We start from the raw sequence: 23,921 nt of genomic DNA, 5'->3' as shown, positions 1-23,921 counted from the left end.
GGTCTATGTTTTAGCTTTAAGGATGAGGAAGGCTTCTAGGATACAAAAGATAAAGTCAATCTACCTTTAAATAATGACCTAAACATATTTACACTTACAAATCTGTTACATTTCAAATCATCAGTCACACATCAACCAACCAATCAATTTTAGGGCAGAAATGTATGGGGCGTTTAGGGTCTGTGTGCATTTATACTAACTGGACCCCCAAATGACTAAAATCAGCTTTACTAACCCAAGCTTATATTATTTCTAGCGCTTTGTCATGACATCTACCCTGCATGGCCTGTGTCTTTGCTGCATCATTTGTCTTAGCTTCTGTTTGAATGACACATGTTGAAATTCTGCAAATGAAAGCCAAACCACTCCCTATGTAAATGTGATGCCACAAAGATAATAAGAAAAACTGATCCTTTAAAAGAAAGATTATTAGACATTTAATGTGTTATTTAAAAATGAGTGAAATAACAAAATACCTGCAGCATAGTGTGCAGCAATATGTGCTAACATAGCACACATCTTATTTACTGTACAAAAATAAACAAAGTTATTATGCAACAAGTGATTTCTTGTTCCTCCGACTATGTTGGTAACGTGATTGGTCTTTTTACATGCAGTGTAAAGTGTAAGACAACAGGCTCGTTCGAGATGAGACAGGTCTGCGCAGAATCGATCACCGGCGATCGCCGCCCAATGCACGCCGGTTAGATTTGTGTCTGACTTGATCTCGACTTGCTCTGACGTCATGCACACGTGGGCAACGATAACCTCACGAGATCAAGGCGGCCTTTCACCAACTGCAAGACCCAGGCGGACCCAGGGCATGCTGGGTAACGCCGGCCTCTCAGCTGATCTAACAGCTGATTGGTTCAGACTTGACTCATTATGATGACGTTTTATATAAACTTTCTTTTATTTTGAATTGGAGGGATTTTAATTATATGTGTCTGATTTAAAGGCTTATTCTGTACAAACCACATGTTGTGTGGCTGATAGTGACGTTTAGAAGTCAGAGAGACAGATCCGTTCAGATTACAGATCATCTACAGTCTGTTGTTAATTAAAATCAGCAACAGATCGCATGTAGAGCATTTTGACAGCTACTCTGTCATAATAAAAACAACTGGAGACTGTGTAGGAGCTGATATATGGGTCTGATAAAATTTCATTAAATTGGAATAGGACCGCAGTGTTTCTGTCACTTCCTGTTCAGCCTGAAGGCTGCTGGAAACGGCTGGAAAATGTCCGACTTGACAGCGGATTTTTGCCACCACCCCCGGCTGCTGCCGCCTGCTCTCGTCCACTTTACAGGCGAGGCGCAGTTCATCTCGCGCGAGCCTATTGCTAAAGTGAATGCAGGATATCTGATTTGCACGTAGGCTTAAAACTTACCCACTCTGGGGAGCTTATTTCATTAGCTGGCATCCTATCAAATGTATAAATTGGAATATCAAATGAGCACTGCAGGTGTTTTGTTCACACAGGCTCTCTTTATTACTCTGCATGTGTGCGAGTGTGTATGCGTGTGGGCTCGTCTGTGTGCATCATAATTGTTTTTGAATATCTGTGCCATCTTGTTCAGTTGTAATGTTGTTTGTTTCTCTCTCCCTCAACCCCTGTAGAGATTTTACGTTGCCACGTCTCGCCAGCTAAAGCGTCTGGAATCAGTCAGCCGCTCTCCCATATATTCCCATTTCTCTGAGACCGTCACTGGCTGTAGTGTAATCCGAGCCTATGGCAGACACTCTTCCTTTGTTCTGATGAGTGATATGAAAGTGGATGAGAACCAAAAGAGTTACTACCCTGGTATAGTGTCCAACAGGTAAGTGTCCTGTTTCAGCCCCACAGAACAGCAGCTATGTTCCAGTATTGTTGTCTCCTCTATCTTTCTGTACACAGCCACTGGTTGGATGGATTAGGCCTTTTGGTGGAATAGTTTGACAGGGAATACACTTGTTCATTTTCTTGCTGTTGCAGTTAAATGGGGAGATTGATACTGCTGTCGTATCCCTACGGTAAATACAGAGCTACAGTGCAGCGGGTTAGCTTAGCACAAAAAATGAAAACCCGACACTAGCTAAGTGTAAAACTGACAATTTGTGATTTTACGTGCAGGACTTCTTGTCCGGTCGCAAAATATATTGCACCATCCCCATAAAAGAATTTCAATCCTGGTTGGTTTAGAATTTGTATTTGAGTGAAAACAATGGAATTGTGCTTTTTAGCAATCTAGAGCATAGAAATAGAATAAATATTCTATTTCCATGGTCTGGATTGGGTGCATACTTCCGTGTATTCAATGGAGAAAAACTGCAGTACCCAGTTCATTAAAATCTTTGAGATTACAGCTTTTATTTTATTATTATTTTACCAAATATTCAAAATGCATTCTAATATTGACTTAATTCCCTCTGTATGACACAGTAGCACCTGTAGCAATTGCAATTATTGCATGATGGTTCAGGACCAAATGTGTATTTCATTGATGTCATCTACAAAAGCAAGTTAAAGGCTAAATAGATAAAGTGGCTTTGGCAATATTGGAATTTTAAAAACAACTCACACATCCAAAAATTCTTCTGTATCCAGAGGGACCGCAAATGAAACGTTAGTTTTTGTAAATAAAAACGATGATGCTATAGCGAGAGTAGAGTGCGGGATTTGTTCCTTTGTTTCCAAACTTTGCTTCAATAAAATGCAGTCCCTTTGAATTTGTCAACAAAACTGTCAAATTGTTACGTGGCAGTTTGAAAATAGGGATGTGGACGTCCAGTTCTCATGCCATGTAATGATGCTGCTTACATAAAGTCCAGATGAAATGCATTTGCCAATTTGTGTTAATTTGAAATGTGGCATTTTGATATGACAGCCAGTGAAAACGTAAGGAAACTCTTTAAGCAGATGCTGTTTGATTGAACATGTTTATCAACAAACTGATGGGATATATCTGAATATTGCCGAGTCCAGCTTTCTCTGGACTGAGTGCCCACATACTGAGTAGATCTGAACAAACAACTCTTGCATTGCAGCATTATGCAGGCTTGCCATCAACGACTGTGCACTGTTAATACTGATTACTTATCTAACAAGTGCAGTAAAAGTAATCAAGCAAACTCCATTAAGTAGCTAAGTAAGTAAGATTTCACTTGCTACAGTGTTCACATACCATACAATAATATACTCCTGTGAAAATAGCCTTTTAATAATTTATTGGCCTGTGAAAGCAAATTAAACTGTCAGGAATGCGAGGCTTGCACCCAAAAGACTTACTATATAAGGTGTCCTGAGGAAGGCAGGCAGACACAAACAAAGATAAACCAAAAATCCAAAAACCACTATAGAAAAACCCCAAAGTGGAAAAAAACTGCCATGAAGCCGCGACGCAGGGTATGACAGGGAGGGTAGACGATGAACCGACAAGAGAAAAAGACAGCACAGAGACTAAATACACAAGGTAACGAGGGTAAAACGAGGGACACGTCAGGGCGGGGCAGACAATCACAAAGGTGGGAAAACACAAGGCAGGAAGTAAAACTTCTATTATAGCTATTCATATATCATTATTAATTATTATATTTCCAATAAGGGAAGAAGTTCCACTCTCTCGTTACTTCCGGCTTTGAACCGGTTGCATTTCCACTCTTGATCCAGGGGGTGCTCACAGGCGAGTGCAGAATGAATGGGACTCTATGGAGCTATACCCCTCAAAATCCACTTTTCTGAGGATATCATTTTTTGTCTAGTAATTTGAATGTTGCATTCGAAAGGGGATGCAAAGAAAATACACACTGCTGGGTGTTAGATTTTTTTAAAGTAGCTTTTTTGTTCTAAAAAGCCTTTTAAAATGTCAATGACGTCATACACATCGTATGGCCAGAGATACTGCTTTACGGCAAGCTCTGAGTCACTTTCTTTTTTCTCTCGAGGCATCGACAACACAGCTGACAGGTTATGTTCTCCCTGTCAATACACGTGCTAGAAAGAGTTTTGGTTTGCTGATGTTTTAAAGACCACGCAGAAATATTCACTCTGACATTCTGGTTCCGCTTCGGATGCCGTCAAGCGGGATCTCCGATCGTAATCAGTCATTCACTGACCAATCAGCATTCATTAGCAGAATGCTAGCGTGTTATGGGCAACAACGACTCAACCTATAAGAAATCAAAATGACATAAATAACTCGTTCATTCAACTTTCGACCTATAATCCATGTTGAACTTGCAAAAACTACAATCAAATCTGAGATTTCTCAACGACAATCAGGCGAAAGAGACAAATTTAGCCGTCTAGCTCCATAGACTCCCATTCATTTTGCACTCGCCTGCGATCACCCCCAGTGGAACTCTGGTGGAACTGCAACCAAATTCGGTACAATGGGGCTGAATAGGGAGTGAACTGGCTCTCCCTAGACCGGCTTTGGCAAAACACAGCTAACAGAACACATGATGAGACATAAACCAGGAAACAGGGAAACATTTAACACAATAAAGCAGGAAAAAACTACAACCACAACCATGACATAAACATTATTTAATGTATCAGTGACTGTCACCACAGATGTTTTCAATCAGCAATCAAAACACCACCAGACGTACAACATGCCTGACACAATATGGAACTTAGTGCTAATTTATCCTTATATGTTTTTGCATTTACATATTTATAGCAGAAGCTGAGTTCCTAGTTCTCCTATTAGGTCTGACTTTTAACTGAAACCCTGCTGTTACATTGTGTCATACAGGTGGCTCGGGGTGCGTATTGAGTTCATTGGGAACTGCATAGTGTTGTTTGCTGCTTTGTTTGCTGTGACTGGAAAGGACACTCTGAGCCCAGGCCTCGTGGGTCTGTCAGTGTCCTACGCTCTGCAGGTATGCTACAAACTAACTGCTGTAATTTGATCAATTCTGTAGCATTTAACTGTTTACATAACAAGTTATGTAAATCAGCAATCTGTTTTGTTGATACCAGTAGGTACCTCAGGTCAATCAATATGTTACCAGTAATGACTTATACTGTATTTCAAAATAGGTCGCATTGACTCAATATTACCCATGTCTTTGTATATGTAGACGACATTTCGTTTTCATTTTCGTTAAAGCTGCACTAATCACTATTTTTATATTAGCAATGGGTCAAATTACTATGGGAAATGTTTAAGGGGTCGCTCGAATTACCACCCAATTCTGCAGTTCAACCAAGTAAGAAGTCTTTTAGCCATCTACCTTAAAGCTATAGTGTGTAGTTTCTGCCGCCCCCATGAGGAATTTTAAGTAATAACAACAAAACTGTCAACGCGTCCACATGATACAAGCCTTCCGTGAACCCCATCCCATATAAAGATGTTGCTATGCCAGAAACAGACGTTCATTACTGTAATTTAAAAAAAGTTACGAACTAAAGCTTTAAACTAACCATTTCAACCATTTAACCATAACTTTCAGCCTTAACTGTTTGGACCTCTCTGCTTAGCTTTCCAACATTTCCATGCACTCTCAATTGTTACAGCTGATTCCATATGTGGATATATTTTCAATTGAATCGTAATTTATATTTTTCCAAATTAGTTGAGCTACCCCACAATCTTTCTACGTACCCCCAGGCAACAGTAGAAGTACCTACAGTACTAGGGATCCCTGAAATACATTATATTGCATTTAAATAACACCTGCCTGTATTGTTTTTGTAGGTGACCATGTCTCTGAATTGGATGGTGCGAATGACTTCAGATCTGGAGAGCAACATAGTAGCAGTGGAGAGAGTGAAGGAGTACGCTGAGACCAAGACAGAGGTATCTGGGACTGTGTGTGTGTGTGTGTGTGTGTGTGTGTGTGTGTGTGTGTGTGTGTGTGTGTGTGTGTGTGTGCGTGTCTGTCTGTGCGTTCTTTCAAAAGTAAAATAGTGTTGGCTTTGCACTGCAGTTAAAAAGTAGGTATTTACCCACATTCTAAAATAACTGTCCTGCTGCCAAGTCATGTTCTCGAACAACACAGGACCTATAAACTATAACTAGAACCAGAGATGTTAGATTACCTTGTGCCAACAAGGGCCCCTCTGTTACGCAAGACAGACAGGGCATTTGTACTGTACACAGTGTGCCTTTTCAGCAGCCATCACATTAAGTGCCCCATTCTATAGCTGGTATAGTTGTTAGTGAAAGCTTTTGTTTGGAGCATCCAGTGTGTCTCAGAGGTAAAATAAATGTTTGGCAGCTCTGAGTGACTCTGCACACACTCAAGCCCAACTCTGAGTTTTTCGAGTGATAAACAAATCAGTTCTGCTAAAAGCCAAACAGCCTGATGAGTTGTTCAGAAAGTTTTCCTATTCAGAATTGCTGCGTTTGTGTTCACAGGCCCCCTGGGAGGTGGAGGACAAGAAGCCCCCACCTGAGTGGCCCATGGAGGGGAACGTGGAGTTCCACGACTACAGCGTTCGGTACCGAGAGGGACTGGACCTCGTCCTAAAGAACCTCACACTGAGCGTCAAAGGAGGAGAGAAGGTGGGGAGGCTTTGGTGAGACATCAATATGTAATGATGATGGGTCAGCAAGGTTCACTTATCACAGCTGTGTGTGTGTTTGTTTGTGTACAGATTGGTATTGTGGGTCGTACAGGGGCCGGCAAGTCCTCCATGACGCTTTGCCTCTTCCGATTGCTGGAAGCTGCAGCAGGAGAGATCACCATCGACAAGGTGAAGATATCTGAGATAGGCCTGCACGACCTGAGGTCCAAACTCACCATCATTCCACAGGTACACAACACACTCACATCCACATTCCTTACAAGACCACAGATGAGTGAGTTTATAATAACCATCATTGATAAATGGTAAATGAATAGTTATTTTACTATTAACAAACAATGAAATGGTCTTTTATAAAGCCTACTAATTATTAGCAATGTTATAATTGATGTTTTTGATTTTATCGTTATTTTAGTGTAATATAAAATCATTAGTTTATACATTTAGATAGAATATACATACTTTGTCAGTGGTTAATAATTGTTTTGTAAACCATCTATAAACATTATTTTGTATGACTATTATAAAGTTGCAACTAATGCTTATAATAATTAGTAAGTGGTTTATAAAGCATCAAGTTACATTAATTTAGCCCCAATAAATCTTTTTCATCCATCATGAAAAATCCATTAACAAGTTATTATAATAGCCATCCAAATGTTTTACAAATCATTAACAAATACTAAATGTAATATATAAAATGTTATGATGTGTGCAACAACAAACTGTTAAAATATGATCAATTATAGCATTACTTATATTTAGTAAACATTATTAATTATACGTTTGTGTGTGTCAACAGTAAAATAACTATTAGCTGAAGTTTAATTAGTGTAGTATGAGGAGCCCTGCTTCTATGCGCGCTAGGCTTATTTTTTATTTCACGTGGCAGGAGGAAGAAGAAGCTACTTGCTTCTTCTTTTTTTTAAACCAGGCTGGCCCTCAGAAAAAAAAGTTTCTCTTTCCTGTCGTCCAGCCATCAATTTACCATTTATTAGTGATGGTTATTATAAAGTGTTACCTTTCTTTTTAACCTGAAGCCTCTGATTTACTTTACTCTACTCTATTGATCTTTATCACAGTTCTTTCCATGATATAATTCTCGACAACAGCATTTCTGAAATTGTTGTTTCAGGCAGGCAGTGGTTGTTATCCACTTCTCTGAGACTGAAGCGAATTGAGCCAGGCTATCAGTTTTCAGTCTTTATGCCTGCTGGCTCTAGCTCCATATTTCATGTAAAGATATGAGAATGATATCGATTGTCTCAACTATTCCTTTAAAACTGGATCAGCAGAAAATGAACAGCAGAAAAACATTTCATTCCAGCTTCTCAAAAAGATTTTGTTCTATTGTATATCATTGTAAATTGAATATTTTTGGGTGTTGGTTAGACAAAACCAATATTTTTTTCTTGTGCCAAAGACTTCACCTTGTGCTCTGGGAAGATGAGCATTTTAAACTATTTCCCGATTGAATGTGAAGTGTGAATGCTCTTGGTTTCTTCTGCACATGACTCAAAACTACTGTCCAGCAGAATTTCTCTCATCGGGTTTGTTTCTTCTAAGCCCACAAAGTCTTTTCTCTGCTACAGGAGCCTGTGCTGTTCTCAGGTACACTAAAAATGAACCTGGACCCCTTTGAGAAGTACAGTGATGAGGAGATGTGGAGAGCTCTGGAACATTCTCACCTCCACAAGTTTGTCAGCAACCAGCCAGAAAAACTGGAGCTGGAGTGCTCAGAGGGAGGAGAGAACCTCAGGTCGGTTCAGAGGGAAGGAGACGCAGTAAACCAGCATTTGAATGAATAGTTGTAGCTAGTAGACAAACATACATGTGTTGTGTGCTGTTGTATCTGCAGTGTGGGCCAGAGGCAGTTGGTGTGTTTGGCTCGAGCTCTCCTGAGAAAGACAAGGATCCTCATCCTGGATGAAGCTACAGCCGCTATCGACCTGGAGACAGATGATCTTATTCAGTCCACCATTCGGACTCAGTTTGAAGACTGCACCGTCTTTACCATCGCTCACAGACTCAACACAATCATGGATTACACAAGGTTCAACATGCATGAATACTTTCTCCACCTTAAAATGTTTAACATTGTTAGGGAAACTATTCAACCAGAGTTCTCCATCAACAGAAGTCAGCTAGAAGTACACGGAACAATTAATGGAATAAGGTCTCAAACCTTCTTAGTGATTGTCAAAAAGCATTCTGGGATATCGAGGACATTCAGTGTTTCTCACCAAAACTCTGGTTGTATGCTTTAAGAAACATGCAAAGTGCATTTCCTTCCTCACAAAACATTTGCAAAGCAGATATCTTAAAACCTGCATTGTTTACATTCATGTTAACTTGTAAGTAGTCTTATTTTTTTTACTATTTTCAACTATTAAATTAATCACCAACTATTTTGATAATTGATTAATCAGTTTGAGTCATTTTTTTTTCTCGGATTGCAGCTTCTTAAATGTGAATATTTTCTAGTTTCTTCACTCTATGACAGTATACTGAATATCTTTGAGTTGTGAAAAGAATCGTTAGTTGCAGCCCTTCTACCTTTGCTGGCACATTGCTGTGTTTCTTGGCATGTTACCTCCACCTGTAGATGAGTGAAATAGTGTGATACCATTGGCAGGAATGTGAAACATGTCACATGCATGTGTCATACAACCACCTGCCAACCGCATGACATCCCAACTTAGCATCTTGTTATTCTATATATATATATATATATATATATATATATATAGTTGTTTGTTATTTGTTATTTGCTGTCCACGAAATGAGAAGTGAGCTGAGCGTCCCTCATGCTCAAAATAATCATTAATTAAGTTCCAACTACAAGATAAGTTTTAAAATCCATGGGTGATGAACCCTGTGAGAGAACAGAGGAAGTAACATTTCTAATAACCGCTCCCTCTCACACCAGGTGCCAAATATTGTGCAACCATTGTGGCTCTTTCCAGTCCTGTCATGTCTAAATAAAGTCATGACAGTTATTTATGTAACCAACACCTCTGTCTGAATAATAAAAAGCCATTACTTCAACTGAATATAAATGAGAGCAATGTTACATACTTCATGTCTGAAAAGGGCTTTAGGAATGTGTTATTTATACATAAAAACATACACATATGACATGATAAAATGTGCGTATCATGTTTTATTTCATTTAAAAGATTCTGAATACTTGTCCCTTGAACTGCCTGCTTTGGCAATACTGAATGCAAATTGAATTTGACGATATGCAACATATTAATGAGATGCATTTAGCTTTATTTTTTTTTTATAGCATTGCTATAAAAAAAAGACCCAGGCTTTGTGAATGACTCATTCTCTCCTCTCTCTTCTTGCAGAGTTCTGGTGTTGGACAAGGGACAGGTAGCAGAGTTTGACACTCCTACAAACCTCTTATCACGGAGAGGAATCTTCTACGGCATGGCTAAAGATGCTGGACTGACACAGTAGAGCTGCATTTTGTCCCAATGTTACAAACCAGGGTTGAGGATGAACTCGGGTCAGTCTGACTCTGCATTTCAAACCTGGCAGTTGAACTGAAGAGGAGCTTTTTATGTGCACTTGGTATTTATTTCAGTGTACTTACTGCTGGTTTTGAATTAATCCTGAATTCCTTTGCAGACTTGGATCAACTAGCAGTTGCAAAAGTCTTAGTGATTGTCTGAACCTATGGTCTGAAGCCGCATCAGGACATGTACATACTATTCTGTAATTGTCTTAAGTGTCTGCATTGTCCTAGGTGGCAAACACTGTCCCTTTGGGATGTGAATAGGAAAAAACAAGCCATATGTGCAAATACTAGTTGATCCAAGTCTGCTCTTTAGTGCCTTCTGCCAGTGGGATAAAGAAAGCCAGTGAATGTATCATTTTCTAATCGGCGGTCTGCTGCAAAACAAACAACAACAAAAAGGAGGAACTTTTTTATTTTATTTTTTCTACAAAGAAAAATATTGTGCCACTGTACTTTCCTCATAAGAAAAAGCATACACTTTATGATAAACCCACTTATTTTTGTACTGTACCATTATTTATGCTACTTTTTAAAGAATTGTCTCATCTAGGGAAGTTTGCTCAGTTACATTTTGTGATTTTTTTGTGAACCAAATCTATTAAAACTTGAATTCTGTACCACCAAAATATGAAATATGAAAATGCTTTTATTAAAAAAAATAAGGAAGAACAATGTTTGTGTGCTGTATGTGAACTCCAGGTAATCCCATCTAATGATCAGATTTAAAGTGTAGAACACATATAACCAAAGACCAGCAGTGACATCCAAGTAAAGCAACAACTCATTAAGACTGTAACGTGTCTAGATTTGTAATGCAGCATAATTAAAGAAAAGTTAGACTTTAATCAAAATGTGTATTCATATCCTGTAATACCCATTTACTTTTAGGTCAAATGTCTTAATTTAAGTGGGATGAAATACACTCAACACGTTTTTAAGTGCACTTAGCAAATTCAGAGCTGTTTTATTTGAGTGCATTGGTAGCTAAAATCATCACTGATATACATAAATGGGGTGAGCAAAATATTGGGAACACCTTTGTAGTAAAAGAAACTGTAAATGAGAATGTAATTGTTCCAGTCATCCACTAGAGTGCGCTCTAGGCCAATCAGGGATCCAGCAGAAGTATTTCTGTCTCCAGTCCCTTCACTAAGACCTTCTCTCAGTATCTCTATCACTTAATCTAAACTTGTGTAACGTTACCTCGCTCATGAAGATTTTTACCCCTAATTTCCCACTTAGATTGACACTACACAGTACAGCACCACAGCAGGACTAAGGAGACGAGTTTAACTCAGATCCCTGGCAGCAAGATGTCTCTTGCCCCACACAAAGACACACACTGTGGCTTGATTTTTTACAGCGAAGCTGCGGTTAGCATTTCTCAATGTTTTCCTCCAATTACTGATTCCGTACACACACTCTCTTTGTCTCTACAACATGCCAGAACGGACAGATGGTGATAACCCGGGATGTATGAGTGCTCGGCTGCCAGCTTGCTCAGTAATGTCCCTGCCTATGGGCACAGCTACATGAAATGGCAGGGAGGTTTGGCTCTGGCTGTCTTCTGACTTGCCCCATCACCCGTTTGTGCTGCAGGCGCAGCAAACAGAAGTGAGAGGAAGATTGAAAACAACTTCAGCAAAGCTGAATGCTTGTCAGTCAAAACCAAGCTGATATGTATTCTGGATGTTCTTTTGCTATTTTTAGACCACCCACAGTTGTCTTAAAGGAGAAAGGAATAGTTCAACATTAAGGAGAATATGCAAATTAGCTTTCTTGCTGAGAGTTCAATTAGAAGGTCGATATCACTCTCATGTCTGTACGCTAAATGAATATGAAGCTACAGCCAGCAGCTGCTTAGCTTAGCTTAGCATAAAGAACATGATATTTGTCTTTTTTTTAATATACATTTTATTTGTTACACCAAATAATACATGATAACTTTTCCAAATGAGGAGCTGTTTCATTTTTCTGGCAGGAAACCTGTTTTTACACTTATTGCACTTATTACATTACAAATATAACATTCCAACACCTCTGCGGTTAGCCACTTTGCTTTTCTTTTGCAAGAATGTCATCAAGAACTTTCTTCATAGTGAAGATACTGCGACACTGTGGTACTCTGTGGTAGTAGATTCTCAGGAACATCTTTTGCCAGTTCCAAAACTGATGCATGATGTGGTATCTGAGCTGCTCTGAGCAGAGTTCTCCAGGAGTCAACACTTGTGGTGAAACCATAGACAGTACTATAATGGCTGAAGCTTCTGGGCCTGAAAAGTGAAGCCAAAGCAAAGTGCCTTAAACCTGCATTCTATCTAATTTCCAGCAGGGGGCGACTACACTGGTTGCAAAAAGAAGTCCGTTTCTATAGAAGTCTATGGGGAAATTACCGTATGTACTTGATTTATTACCTAAATAAACATTTTGATAATGAGTTTATGGCCTCAATAGCGAGTCAAGTCTTCAAAAGATGTTCATTTTGTAAATTATGATCCAATATATTTTAAAAAAGACAAAAAAGCAGGGGATGCTTTAGGGCTTAGCTACGCGCCAAGCTGTCGATCAGGACAGAGGCTCAGCACTGCTAACCACGGCACTGTGTAGATTGGAATAGCTGTGAACTTGCTTTTGGGTGTTGTCTGTGTTTTAATTTTAAACTTAGACCGTCTTACTGTGTGTTTTCACTTCATCAAAGTTAATTCAGACATTTTGGTCCCCTAGATATGCTTTATTCAGCGTTCTGTAAGCTAGCTAGCTACCGCTAGCGTTATCTGGTAACTTAGCTAATAAGGGAATGTTTGCAGTTTATTTGTCCTGCTGCACATGCTTCAGAAGGGTTGAAAATCAGAACCTTTCCCCCTTTAGCGTTTAGCTTAGTGCAGCGCTACTGCAACCATAGACAACGCTGGCTCGGCCGTGTCATCCTCCCCAGCTCCACCCTCTCGTCCAAAAAATGCTTGTTCACAGGTGGTCATATTGGTTCCACGTTGACGCCAGCAAAGTTACAACCTAAAACCAAAACTGACATTGATGAACGGTCAAATTCATCTTAACTAATCTTGACTAAATTAAGTAATGATCCTTATTGATACATTAACAATGTATTGAGGTTAAAGATAGCACTTTAGATATACTGACGAGTATTAATACAGAACCACCAGTACTTGCCGTGTCTGCCAGTAAATGATCATGAGCAAACAAGCTGCTAGAAACAGAAGGAAAACAGATAGCGCCAGTCTATTCCAGACTTAACTAAATCGCTGGAATTGAAGAATGTCCCCATGGCATGTCATTTATATATATTCTTGCAATTATTTAGGCTCAAACATCCTTTTTTGTAAACTATTCATGTTAACTACAACCAGCTGCGATTCCGTAAAGGTTATCATATCAGAATATGTCCCACAAACATGGAGGGTTACAAAAATCATTACTAGACTTTGCCACCTCAGGTGGTACCAATAAGTGATATTTGAATATGGGCCCATGGAATATACCTGTCTACCCTTGTTTCCAAGCTAAGCTTAGCTAACTGGCTGCTAGCTTTAGCCTTATATGTGGCATATGGGAGTTGGTTAGCTATCAATCTTCTCATCCTAACATTCGTCAAGAACCCAAATAAGCATATTTCCCAAAGTGTCAAACTATTCTTTAAGTTTGAAAATGATAAACACACACATATATATATATATATATATATATATATATATATATATATATATATATATATATATATATATATACTATATATATATATATATATATATATATATATTTATATATATATATATATATATATATATATTTATATATATATATATATATATTTATATATATATATATATTTATATATATATTTTATGAAATTTTTTTGCCATTTTAGGCCTTTATTTGTATAGGACCGATTAGACCTGAAAGGGGAGAGAGAGGGAGAATGACATGCAGCAAAGGGCCGCAGGTCGGAGTCAAACCCTCAGCCGCTGCATCGAGCAGTAAACCTCTGGGCGCATGCTCTACCAGGTGGGCTAACCAGGCGCCCAAAATGGTAAACATATTTAAAACAAACAAAAATGAGCAGGTTGACTTGCAGGAGTTGTATTTTTCCATCTTCTGATTGATTTTTTTGATGTGTCAGATATGAAAACCTGCTGGCTCATTTACAGCTGAGGTGAATTTCTCATTCATGATTGACAAACCCGCTTACAGACAAAGTAAAATGAAACCTTACATTTTTTTTATCACAATAAAATAATTTTAAATAATTAAAATGTTTAAAGGAGTAGTTTGTCCTTTTGGGAAATGTACTCATTAGCTTTCTTGAAAAGCAAATTAGCATATTTCCCAAAATGTCTAGTTATTCCTTTTTTTGGACCTTTTTGTGTGTCCAGGTCTCATGTTGGAGTGACTTTATGTTTTCTGTTTTGTGTGTGTGTGTGTGTGTGTGTGTGTGTGTGTGTGTGTGTGTGTGTGTGTGTGTGTGTGTGTGTGTGTGCTGTGCTGTGCTGTGCTGTGCTGTGCAGTGTATGTGTAAAAAAACACCAAACCAAACCAATGATTGCACTGCAAATACACACTATGTACATGGTACAGTAAGCTCATTATCAGGTGCTTAATGGTCTAATATCAGCTAAGCTGAGCTTCTGGAGTTGTTTGGTTTGATACTGGACTCACAAAGCTGGTGACCAAGACCCAGAAACTTGCAACTTAGCCTACATTGATCTATCTCATCTAAATTCACTGGGGTGTGCTTTAATTCTTTAAATTACAAAACAATCTAGTTGAGGAAAGTTTCTCGTAGCTGTTCCTTTTATTAAAGCTTAAATCCTCAAATAACCTTTCGCCTGAGGGTGTGCCATTAGATGATTTGGTGCTTTTCAGGGTTCCTATTATTTTACTGACATTTTCCTGAGTCAAGAAATAATCATTTCCTATGTATTTGTAGCCCCGAGATGTATTCATCTTCATCAGATTTGACAAGAGATTATTAATTTCTCCTCCGTACCAAACCTTTGTTGCCTAGGCTACATGACAGGTTCAGACTGTGTGAGGGCCATATAAAGTGAGCCGACTCCTACCTGTCCGGGCTATATTTTGTCTTTATTTATTTAAGCAATATTAAGCTCTTCAAATGCATGCAATGAAAAGTTTGTATATGTTAACAAGGACTTTTGCGGTTGAGACCTAGAAGAATGTTGGGTTTGATGTCAGTCCATAAATCACAGGAAAGACCCCAACACACAGTACTGTAAATAGCTCTTCAAATAAGCTGATATAGTTAATCATACATGCAGAATGTGTGCAGTTGTTTGTCATTGGCAGTGAAATAGAGCAAATGTAATCCTTCTGACAGGATTGAGACCTGCAGCTCTGGAAGCTCGGCAGGCTCGAGATAAACAGGCTTTATTTATTTGCTGGTCACACACACACACACACACACACACACACACACACACACAGAGTGAGTCCACTGCTGTTGCGTTGGAAGGCAGTCTAATAGCTCGGCTGTCCTCAGCTGAACTGTGGAGAAAACCAGTCGTTCACACAGGAAAGGAATGAGCAGTGCAAACTATAATTACACCTTCATTCATTAAATGCTCTGCCAACGCACCCGCCCACTGGGGAGCACATCACCTGATCTTCAAAGTATTTTTATTTTTTTGTACTTGTATTGTCCTCATCTCACCTCTGCTGTCCTACGTGACAGATTTGAAGAGGGATGTATTCAAAGTTGTGTTTGCTATTTTAAGTCCAAGACATGAAGCCAAACTCATACATTAAAACGTGTGAGTGTTGGGTTGATAACCCTTGTTATGTTATGATGTTGCAATTCAATTATGTCAATGTAATGTCCTGCTGCCTGTATTTGCAACGACCTGAGTCTGTTTTTCTGGAATGTGTGCGTCTTGAGATTCCCATAAATCCACACAAAGTGGTTGTATTGACACAACTAAGCCTGTGTACAGTACAAAGACATGTTTTGTAGAATGTAGAGCATGTATGCTGGTAAGTTTAAGTCCATGGCTGAATGTTGGTGAAAGAAGAACTGGTCACATGTAAGTACTGTTGGACAGGAAAAACTCTTAATCAATATAACATTTACTGTACTGTACACGCAATGTGTTACAATGTTATAATGTCTGTCTTTTCAATATTTCTTTTATTGTGAGCTGGGTTTTAAAAAGTGAATTTCAGACTTTTAATTAACATTAATAATTCCAACCTTTTACACTGTACAAGAAGTTGAATAAGCGTAAGGAAAAAACATATAGAATATACAATTATTCAGTCTATTACTGTGACCGAAAAAGCTCTAAATGTAAGCATCAGCGCTCCCAAAGTATTTCAGTTTGTTCTTTAAAATTGCATGCAGTCAGATTTAAATAGATTATATTTCATTTTGCCATCAAACTTACCAAGGTAATACACCAAACTGAGGAGAGTTTGTTTATTTTGACTTATTTCAAGAAAGAAATTTACTCTGCATTTATTATTGTTGATAACAGATCAAAGAGGATTATTTCCCCCATTTCTTATTTCCTTTCTTTATGAATGATCAGTTTGTTAAATGTATTATGTGAAAGAATGTTACTGAACATCATACAAACAGCACCAAAAATACCAATCTCCTAATCTTTGTTGAGCACATCCCCATAGATTCCCTGTGGGATTAAAAAGGACATGTATCACACAAATATTTGTATTTTGCAAGAGCCTATTGTGTGTAATAAAAGAGATCCAAATTAAATATAATTTCTCCGCAGATGTTGATATAACGCACCTACAGACTCTACTCTGTAAGAAGATCCTGCACCTCTGAAGGGTTTATTACATAGCCTAATGGATTGTGTTGCATCAAAAACAGATGTGTTGAAATAATGAGACTTCAAAAATAAGGAAATAATCTTTTATTATCTAATGGATAACGAGTGATGTTCTCAAAAGTGTCTATTCTTTCAACAGGTAAGTAAAAGTATATTGATTCACATATTTACATTTCGAAATAATCAGACGTTATTGCATAGTCATAGTTTACCTATAGTCAGTAAATATTAAAAACAAAGTACACTTAATGTGCGTACATGAACAGCTTCATTTCAATTACTACAACTAACGTTATGAGGTAAACGAAAAACATGCGGTGCCTACTTTTATATTGAAAGAAGTGGAGTTTGCTTACTGCTGGATACACGGTTAAATTCAAACATTCTCAGTTTATGTTTACGGCATATGTAGCCTAGTTTTAGTTCGTGCAATTGTTAAGTAATAGCGTATGTATATTTTTTAAAGCAACGAAGCCTGATGCCTATTCTCTCTGTGCGTCTTTGCGCACAGCGCGCTCTGGCGCCGCTGGAGCCCGCAAAGGGTTAAACGGGGTTACCAGCGATCCTTTTAACAGGCAGGTGCCCCGCCAGTCCCAGCCCAAAGCTTACCACCGACTTAAAAAAAAAGGTTCTTTCAACATCTCAGGAGCAACTCATAACTGTCATGTTGCGAGGAACTTGGCGAGTCATGGTAATGATGGCTGCAGATCGTTAGTATAAATAGAGCATATCCGCTGCGGAAGAGGGATACCAAACTGGATAAATCAGCTGACACACATCGTCCTGACTCGCAGACTCACCTACTTTTATAGGCTATTCGGAGAAGTGGAGTTTGCGTACTGCTGGATCACAGAAATCTCAAACTTAAAAAGAAAAAAAAAAAATCCTCAGCACTTGTTGAGTTGTGTTTCGCTCTGGAGATGTGGTGGATGCTGTTTCCACGGTGGATCTGGTTCCTGGCGTGTTTGTCAGTGTGGATGGAGCACCAGGTCGGAGTTTTGCCCCACATCACCTATTCACACCCGGGGATCTGCCCCAATGACATGAACCCCAACCTGTGGGTGGATGCCATGAGCACCTGCACACGAGAGTGTGAATCTGATCAGGTAATGCCATTAAAGTAACCTTTTAGAATGAAGCATTCTTAACTGCTAGATTTAGTTATTTTGCAGTTCCTTTATTACATAATTGATATTGTATACGTTTATATTCACTTGCTGCTCTCAATTCTAATTAATATCCATTATGCTTTTTCATTTTTTTTTTATCATTGTTTACTTTATGAAAAAGCCTCCCAGATGCCTGCAGCCTCCTACTCCTCTGTAACTTTCTCTTCTCCTCTTACAGGAGTGTGAGTCCTTTGAGAAGTGTTGCCAAAATGTGTGTGGGAATCGGAGTTGTGTGGCAGCCCGTTACCTGCACGGGGAGAAAGGCCCCATGGGAATGCCCAAGGAAGCCACGTGCACCAGTTTCATGTGCACCCAGCAGGGGTCTGAGTGCGACATCTGGGATGGCCAGCCGGTGTGTAAGTGCCGGGACCGCTGCGAGAGGGAGCCGCACTTCACCTGCGCGTCTGATGGCATGACCTACTACAACAAGTGCTACATGGACGCAGAGGCCTGCTCCAAGGGCATCACCCTGGCTGTTGTCACCTGCCGCTTCCACCTCACCTGGCCCAACACCAGCCCCTCGCTGCCCCAGGCCACCACTCTTCGCCCGACCACTGCTCCTCTTCAGGCGACAATCCCACCTCCCACTGAGCCTCAGACACCCGTCGTGGTCAGCAGCCCCGCTCACCAGACTGTTAATGCGGGTGACACAGCCAGCTTCCTGTGTGACGTGACGGGGCGACCCCGGCCTGACATCACCTGGGAGAAGCAGCTGCCAGAGGGGGTGGAGAGGGTAGCCATGAGGCCTAATCATGTGCGAGTGAATATGGTGGTCACTAACATCGGTCAGCTGGTCATCTACAACGCCCAGCCGCATGATTCAGGCGTCTACACCTGCACCGCTCAGAACCCATCTGGCTCAGTGCAGGCCAACCACCCACTGACTGTGCTTCCCACAGAGCCACCCAAGACCCCCGAGCCCAAGAATGTGACCCGCTGCCTGCCTGAGGAGTGTCTGAAGCCCCCTGATAACCCAGAGGATTGCGGTAGCGAGATGGAGAAAGTCAGCTGGTACTATGAGCCGAAGACCAACAACTGCTTCTCCTTTACCCACTGCCACATCAACAGCAACAGCCAGCAGCCCAGGAAGGTGTTCGAGACGTACGAGGAGTGCATGCAGTGCTGCGGTCCCGAGCTTTCGGGCCCCTGCGGGCTCCCCAGCCTGCAGGGCTCCTGTAAGGCCTACGAGCCGCGCTGGGCCTACAGCAGCACCCTGCAGCAGTGTCAGTCCTTCATCTACGGAGGGTGTGAGGGCAACGACAACAACTTTGAATCTAAAGAAGCCTGCGAGGAGATTTGCCCCTACCCGAAAAACCACCACTGCAAGGCCTGCAAACCGAGAGGCAAGATAGTGACGAGCTTCTGCCGAAGCGACTTTGTTATCCTGGGCCGAATGACGGAGCTCACAGAGGAGAAGGACTCGGGCCACGCCCTGGTGACTGTGGAAGAGATCCTAAAGGATGAGAAGATGGGCCTCCGCTTCTTTGGCAAGGAGCCTCTGGAGGTCACTTTCCTCAATATGGACTGGAATTGCCCGTGCCCGAACATCACAGGTGCTGCTGCTGAGGGACAGGTCATCATTATGGGCAACGTGAGCGACGGCATGGCCGTCCTTCAGCCGGAGAGCTATGTGGGGGCTTCCAGCCCTCGCCGTGTACGGAAGCTGAAAGAGGTCATCTCCAAAAACACGTGTGACATTCTCAAAGCGATCACCAACAGCCCTCAAAAGGGTTAGGATTAGGGACATAATGTGTACATAAAGTGTAGACTGCCTTCCGAACATTAATTGCAGTAACATTTAAAATTGTAGGACCATTGTTGCTACATTTAATGGATTTATTTCTGTTTTTGAAAATTTTCAGGAGTTCCTAATGAGGACCCCCTGTTACATGAGATTTTGTCTTTTAATGTGGTCTGTTCGCAGCGGAGCTTTTCTGTTATGGTGCGGCCATTGGTGTAGTTAATTGAAATACCATGTTTGTGAACACGCGAGGCATCCATCATGATCCTCTTGTTGCCTTAATCCCCCAGACTCCGACTTCCCTCATGCCCTCTTTTGCCTCCAGCAGAAATGGAGGTTGCAGACTTGCATTGAAGCACAAAACAGACAAGAGATTGAGTTTGTTTTTTTATTTACATAATTTAAGGCTCACAAATCTTTTGATTTGTTTATTTGCCGTATTTCCAACTGGCACTTTTAATATCTGAACACACTCTATACATACTTTTATACATGTACCCCTAATTTCTCATTTTTCATGTTGTATAAATGCATTCATATACCTGTGCAGGGTTTTGCACATACAGTATGACAAGGTAGATTTGGTTCATCCAAATTAATGAGTTGTAATATATTTTTTAACCACCACATTTCCTCGCAGTTGGTCATTTATTTTTTATCTTCTTGCTATTACTTTTTGGCTATTTATTTTCATGTTAGCTTTTCTTTTATCTTGTTTTTGTACTTCACATTCTTTCTAAAAAATAAACTGGCATTTTGTATAATTTTGCAAAGAAAATAAAGATTTGGGATTTTTCATCAGTCTCCTTTCATTGATATTTTTTCATATCTGTGTACTATTGAATTATTATAATATATTTTAATTCCAGGTACTGAATTTTATCTTTTGAAGCTTACAGGACACATGACTGTGTTGAAGTTACATTTTTAAGTTGAATATTTAGTGTAGAGGGGGACAGAGTGGCTGGACCTGTGTGGTTACTCTGACAGGCTGTGATATAACCCCAAAACAGAACCCATCCACTATAAAGACGCATGTGGCATTGTAAAAACTTCACCCTATTTTGCTTTGCCTCCATGATCCCGTCTAATTGGGGAAGGAGCCCAAGCTGTAAACCTAAGATCCAATCCCATACTAGAGTTATGTGTTTCATGCCGTGCCAGCAGGCGTCTCTGGGTTACTAGGAACAGGCCTTGGTGGGCTTCGACGAGGGTGTTCTACTTCCCAGATGAGATTCTGTTTCTCCCATCCAGAGCGATGAGGGAGGCAGGATATCAGCCCATGTACGATGTTCCTTTACTGGCAAAACCACCAGGGAGCTGAGACCTGCACTTCAGCAGCTGTTGAGACTCTGGAGCAGAGAAATATTAGATCTGCAGCACCTTGGATCACATCAGAAAGCAATATAAACAAAGTTCAACAAACCTACCAACAGACAGTTTATCACTTTTCGATACACCGTTTCAAAATCACACACTTCTTATTTTTCCCTCACAGGTATGTATCTAGAATTCAGCTCCTGCACTGCACAAATTCTGAGGTCAATGGGTTGGACTGGTTCATTCTCATAGGTAATACTGTTGATGGTTTCATTTGTGATTATCTACAGCTGATTAGGTGAAGAGCACTAGCATGATGGTGTGTGAGTGCTCTTCAAAATGCTGCTTTAAAAATGCGAGTTTGATCAAATAAAATACAGATTAATGATTTATTCCTGTTAAATAGCTAAAAGGAAAAGCATGCTGTAGGGTTATTCAGAGACTGGGGCAGTGGTACCCAGCCTCAGGGTCACAAGATGATTTGTTCCTTCCTTACTCCATGCATGCATATGCATATACAAAGGTTCTTTTTTGGGTTTATACATCTGTAAATCTGTGGATGTTCATGTATACATGTGTAGATTCCAGGCTATACTGGTGCACGCTTGTGTCCATGCAGGTATGTATTTAGCTATGTGTGTGTGGATCCTATTGAAACTCATTTCTGCCAGGAAAAGAGATATCCAATCCAATTCTAATGTATAATAAAGCATATTTAAAAACAACAGTTGACCAAAGTGCTGTACGATCAAAGATATAAAAAAAAATATAAAAAGAACAAAGACCAGTTTGAAAGACAAAATGACGATAATATAGAAAGGCAACTAGCATAGTGTGTGTGTGTGTGTGTGTGTGTGTGTGTGTGTGTGTGTGTGTGTGGGGGTATCAATCCTAAAACATACTGGGAGCCCGTGGTGGGAGGCCAGTACGGGGGAAATGTGCTCTCGCCTGCGTGTTCCTGTTAAAAGATGAGCTGTAGTGTCCTGGACCAACTGCAAGCATGAGGGGGAGGCCTGGTGTACACCAACATGTAGAACAAAACAATAGTCATGTCAGGTCAAGATAAAAGCATAACTCTTTGATGTATAACTCTTTCAAAATTATTCAAAGATAAAAATGGCTTGACCTGCAAGAGCCTTAGTTGGAAAAAGAGTTTATTACAGTGTGTATCTACTTGTCCAATTTAAAATCACCGTCCATTATCACACCCAGCTTTTTAACAGTAGATTTCACATATGGTTCCAGGGGACACAGGCGCAACACCTGAAAAGCACCGTTGTTACTCTCTGCTCCTCACCACGGGGCTTCTCAGGTGCTGCGAGCAAATCACTCTGCCCAAGTAGCAGAAGTTGCAGTGCTTTGCCTTTCTGAGAATATAGTTGTATGTATACGGTTAGAAGATGGCTGTGTCTCATGTGGCCTTGTTATTTGTACACACTGTGACTATACGAATTACTAGATTATTATTTACTACATGTAAATAGGAAGATGTTGGCGTTATTTTGTCACTTATTGGGAGCAGTAGGCTAGATGGAGCCGGTTACCTCTAGAATCTGTGCTAAGCTAGGCTAGCGGTGGGGGCATCAGACAGAGTTACAACAAGCACAGAGATGAGAAGGGTATGTATGGACTTATCTAACTCTGGGGGATACAGTGAATAAGCTAAAGTCCCAATAAGTTGGCGTGTTCCTTTAAGAGGAAATATTTGTATTTGTATTTTTATTTGCAGTATGATGTAATATAGTTTATCAACACATTTGTGTGGTGTATTAAAGTTAACTGTTATGCATCTACCTGTGAAAAATTAATTAAGTAATAATGGAAAAAAAGAAAGGAAAATGCTTGTTCAAAATCCTTAGTACTGGATACTCTCACTCGATACTTTCGCCTCTTCAGGCCTAAATCCTTCAAAATGACCCTATCTAATCTTGTTGGTTAAACTCACAATTCATGTCATACTTTTTAAAAATGATTTTGTGGGCATTGAATGCATTTATTAAATAGGGAGACCACGAAACAAGGAAAAGAGCGGGATGCAACAAAGGCCAGACTCAAACCTAGGACATTGTGGCTGATGGTTTAACTCAGGGGTTGGCAACCTTTACTATCAAAAGAGCCATTTTTGGCCCCAAAAATTAAAAGACATCTGTCTGGAGCCGCAAAACATATTTGAATGTTATAATAAAGGTAACACAGTCTATTTTAAATTCTAAATTAGCCTATATCCATTATTTAAAATTTGTTTCAGAGGTATTCTGATAAATAATATCTGCATAATCTAATTTTGTAGTAGAAACTGTGAAATAATCCTTAATCCCTAAGTAAAAGTTTATATGAAAACCATTTTTGAGCAAGATGTCTGGTTTGGAGGTGTAGATCACTGTATCATCTGCATATAAATGAATATGACAAGAAGAGCAAAATTGCAGAAGATCATTAATAAAAATAGAAGGCCCTAGAGATGAGCCTAGAGGTACACCTTTTTCAATAGTCATACATTTGGACTGACAACCATTATAAGAAACACACTGGCGTCTCTTTTGAAGGTATGAGTTAAACCATAGTAAAGAATGTCTTGGGAAGCCAAAAGAAAAAGTTTGTCAAGGAGAAGATAGTGATCAACCATGTCAAAAACCTTTGTCAGATCAATGAAAATTGCACCAGTGGGCATGTTATTATCTAAAGATTTGAACATCATTGGTGAGATTCAGAAGCCCAGTGGTTGTAGAAAAGTTTGGTCTGAATCCAGATTGGTGTGGAGAGTCATTGACATATTGGGATATTTGATTAAAAAATCGCTTTTCAAACACCTTTGCTAT

The 23,921-nt window shown here is 39.9% G+C and overlaps 2 protein-coding genes across 4 annotated transcripts in view; both read left to right on the top strand.

The window, feature by feature from the left end:
• The window catches only part of abcc3 (ATP-binding cassette, sub-family C (CFTR/MRP), member 3), a 61,909-nt gene extending 51,099 nt beyond the window's left edge, over positions 1-10,810 (top strand). Inside the window, exons 24-31 of one of the 3 annotated variants that reach the window (XM_039788171.1) lie at positions 1,623-1,822; positions 4,742-4,868; positions 5,687-5,788; positions 6,350-6,496; positions 6,589-6,747; positions 8,112-8,278; positions 8,378-8,572; positions 9,876-10,810. In XM_039788171.1, the coding sequence (XP_039644105.1) occupies positions 1,623-1,822; positions 4,742-4,868; positions 5,687-5,788; positions 6,350-6,496; positions 6,589-6,747; positions 8,112-8,278; positions 8,378-8,572; positions 9,876-9,987 (1,209 nt within the window). In that variant the 3' untranslated portion in view covers positions 9,988-10,810. Of the gene's footprint in view, positions 1-1,622; positions 1,823-4,741; positions 4,869-5,686; positions 5,789-6,349; positions 6,497-6,588; positions 6,748-8,111; positions 8,279-8,377; positions 8,573-9,875 lie in introns of those variants that run through there. The other 2 variants (XM_039788172.1, XM_039788173.1) reach the window with 2 other exon arrangements.
• A 6,713-nt stretch (positions 10,811-17,523) lies between these two features.
• wfikkn2b (WAP, follistatin/kazal, immunoglobulin, kunitz and netrin domain containing 2b) lies at positions 17,524-20,423 on the top strand. The gene is made up of 2 exons (XM_039787386.1): positions 17,524-17,978; positions 18,220-20,423. The coding sequence occupies exons 1-2, from the start codon at positions 17,793-17,795 to the stop codon at positions 19,774-19,776; spliced, it is 1,743 nt and encodes a 580-aa protein (XP_039643320.1). The 5' UTR covers positions 17,524-17,792; the 3' UTR covers positions 19,777-20,423.
• The last annotated feature ends 3,498 nt before the right edge of the window (positions 20,424-23,921 follow it).

Source organism: Perca fluviatilis, chromosome 21 (assembly GCF_010015445.1).
Source record: "Perca fluviatilis chromosome 21, GENO_Pfluv_1.0, whole genome shotgun sequence".
In the NCBI taxonomy this organism is placed as follows: Eukaryota; Metazoa; Chordata; class Actinopteri; order Perciformes; family Percidae; genus Perca; species Perca fluviatilis.
Note: the sequence above shows the minus strand (reverse complement) of the source record. Positions and strands in the feature narration are given on the sequence as shown.

Coding starts and splice junctions, on each gene's coding strand:
- wfikkn2b (XM_039787386.1), top strand. CDS start 17,793: ATGTGGTGGATGCTGTTTCCACGGTGGATCTGGTTCCTGGCGTGTTTG. Junction 17,979..18,219: donor GAGAGTGTGAATCTGATCAG/GTAATGCCATTA, acceptor CTCCTCTTACAG/GAGTGTGAGTCCTTTGAGAA.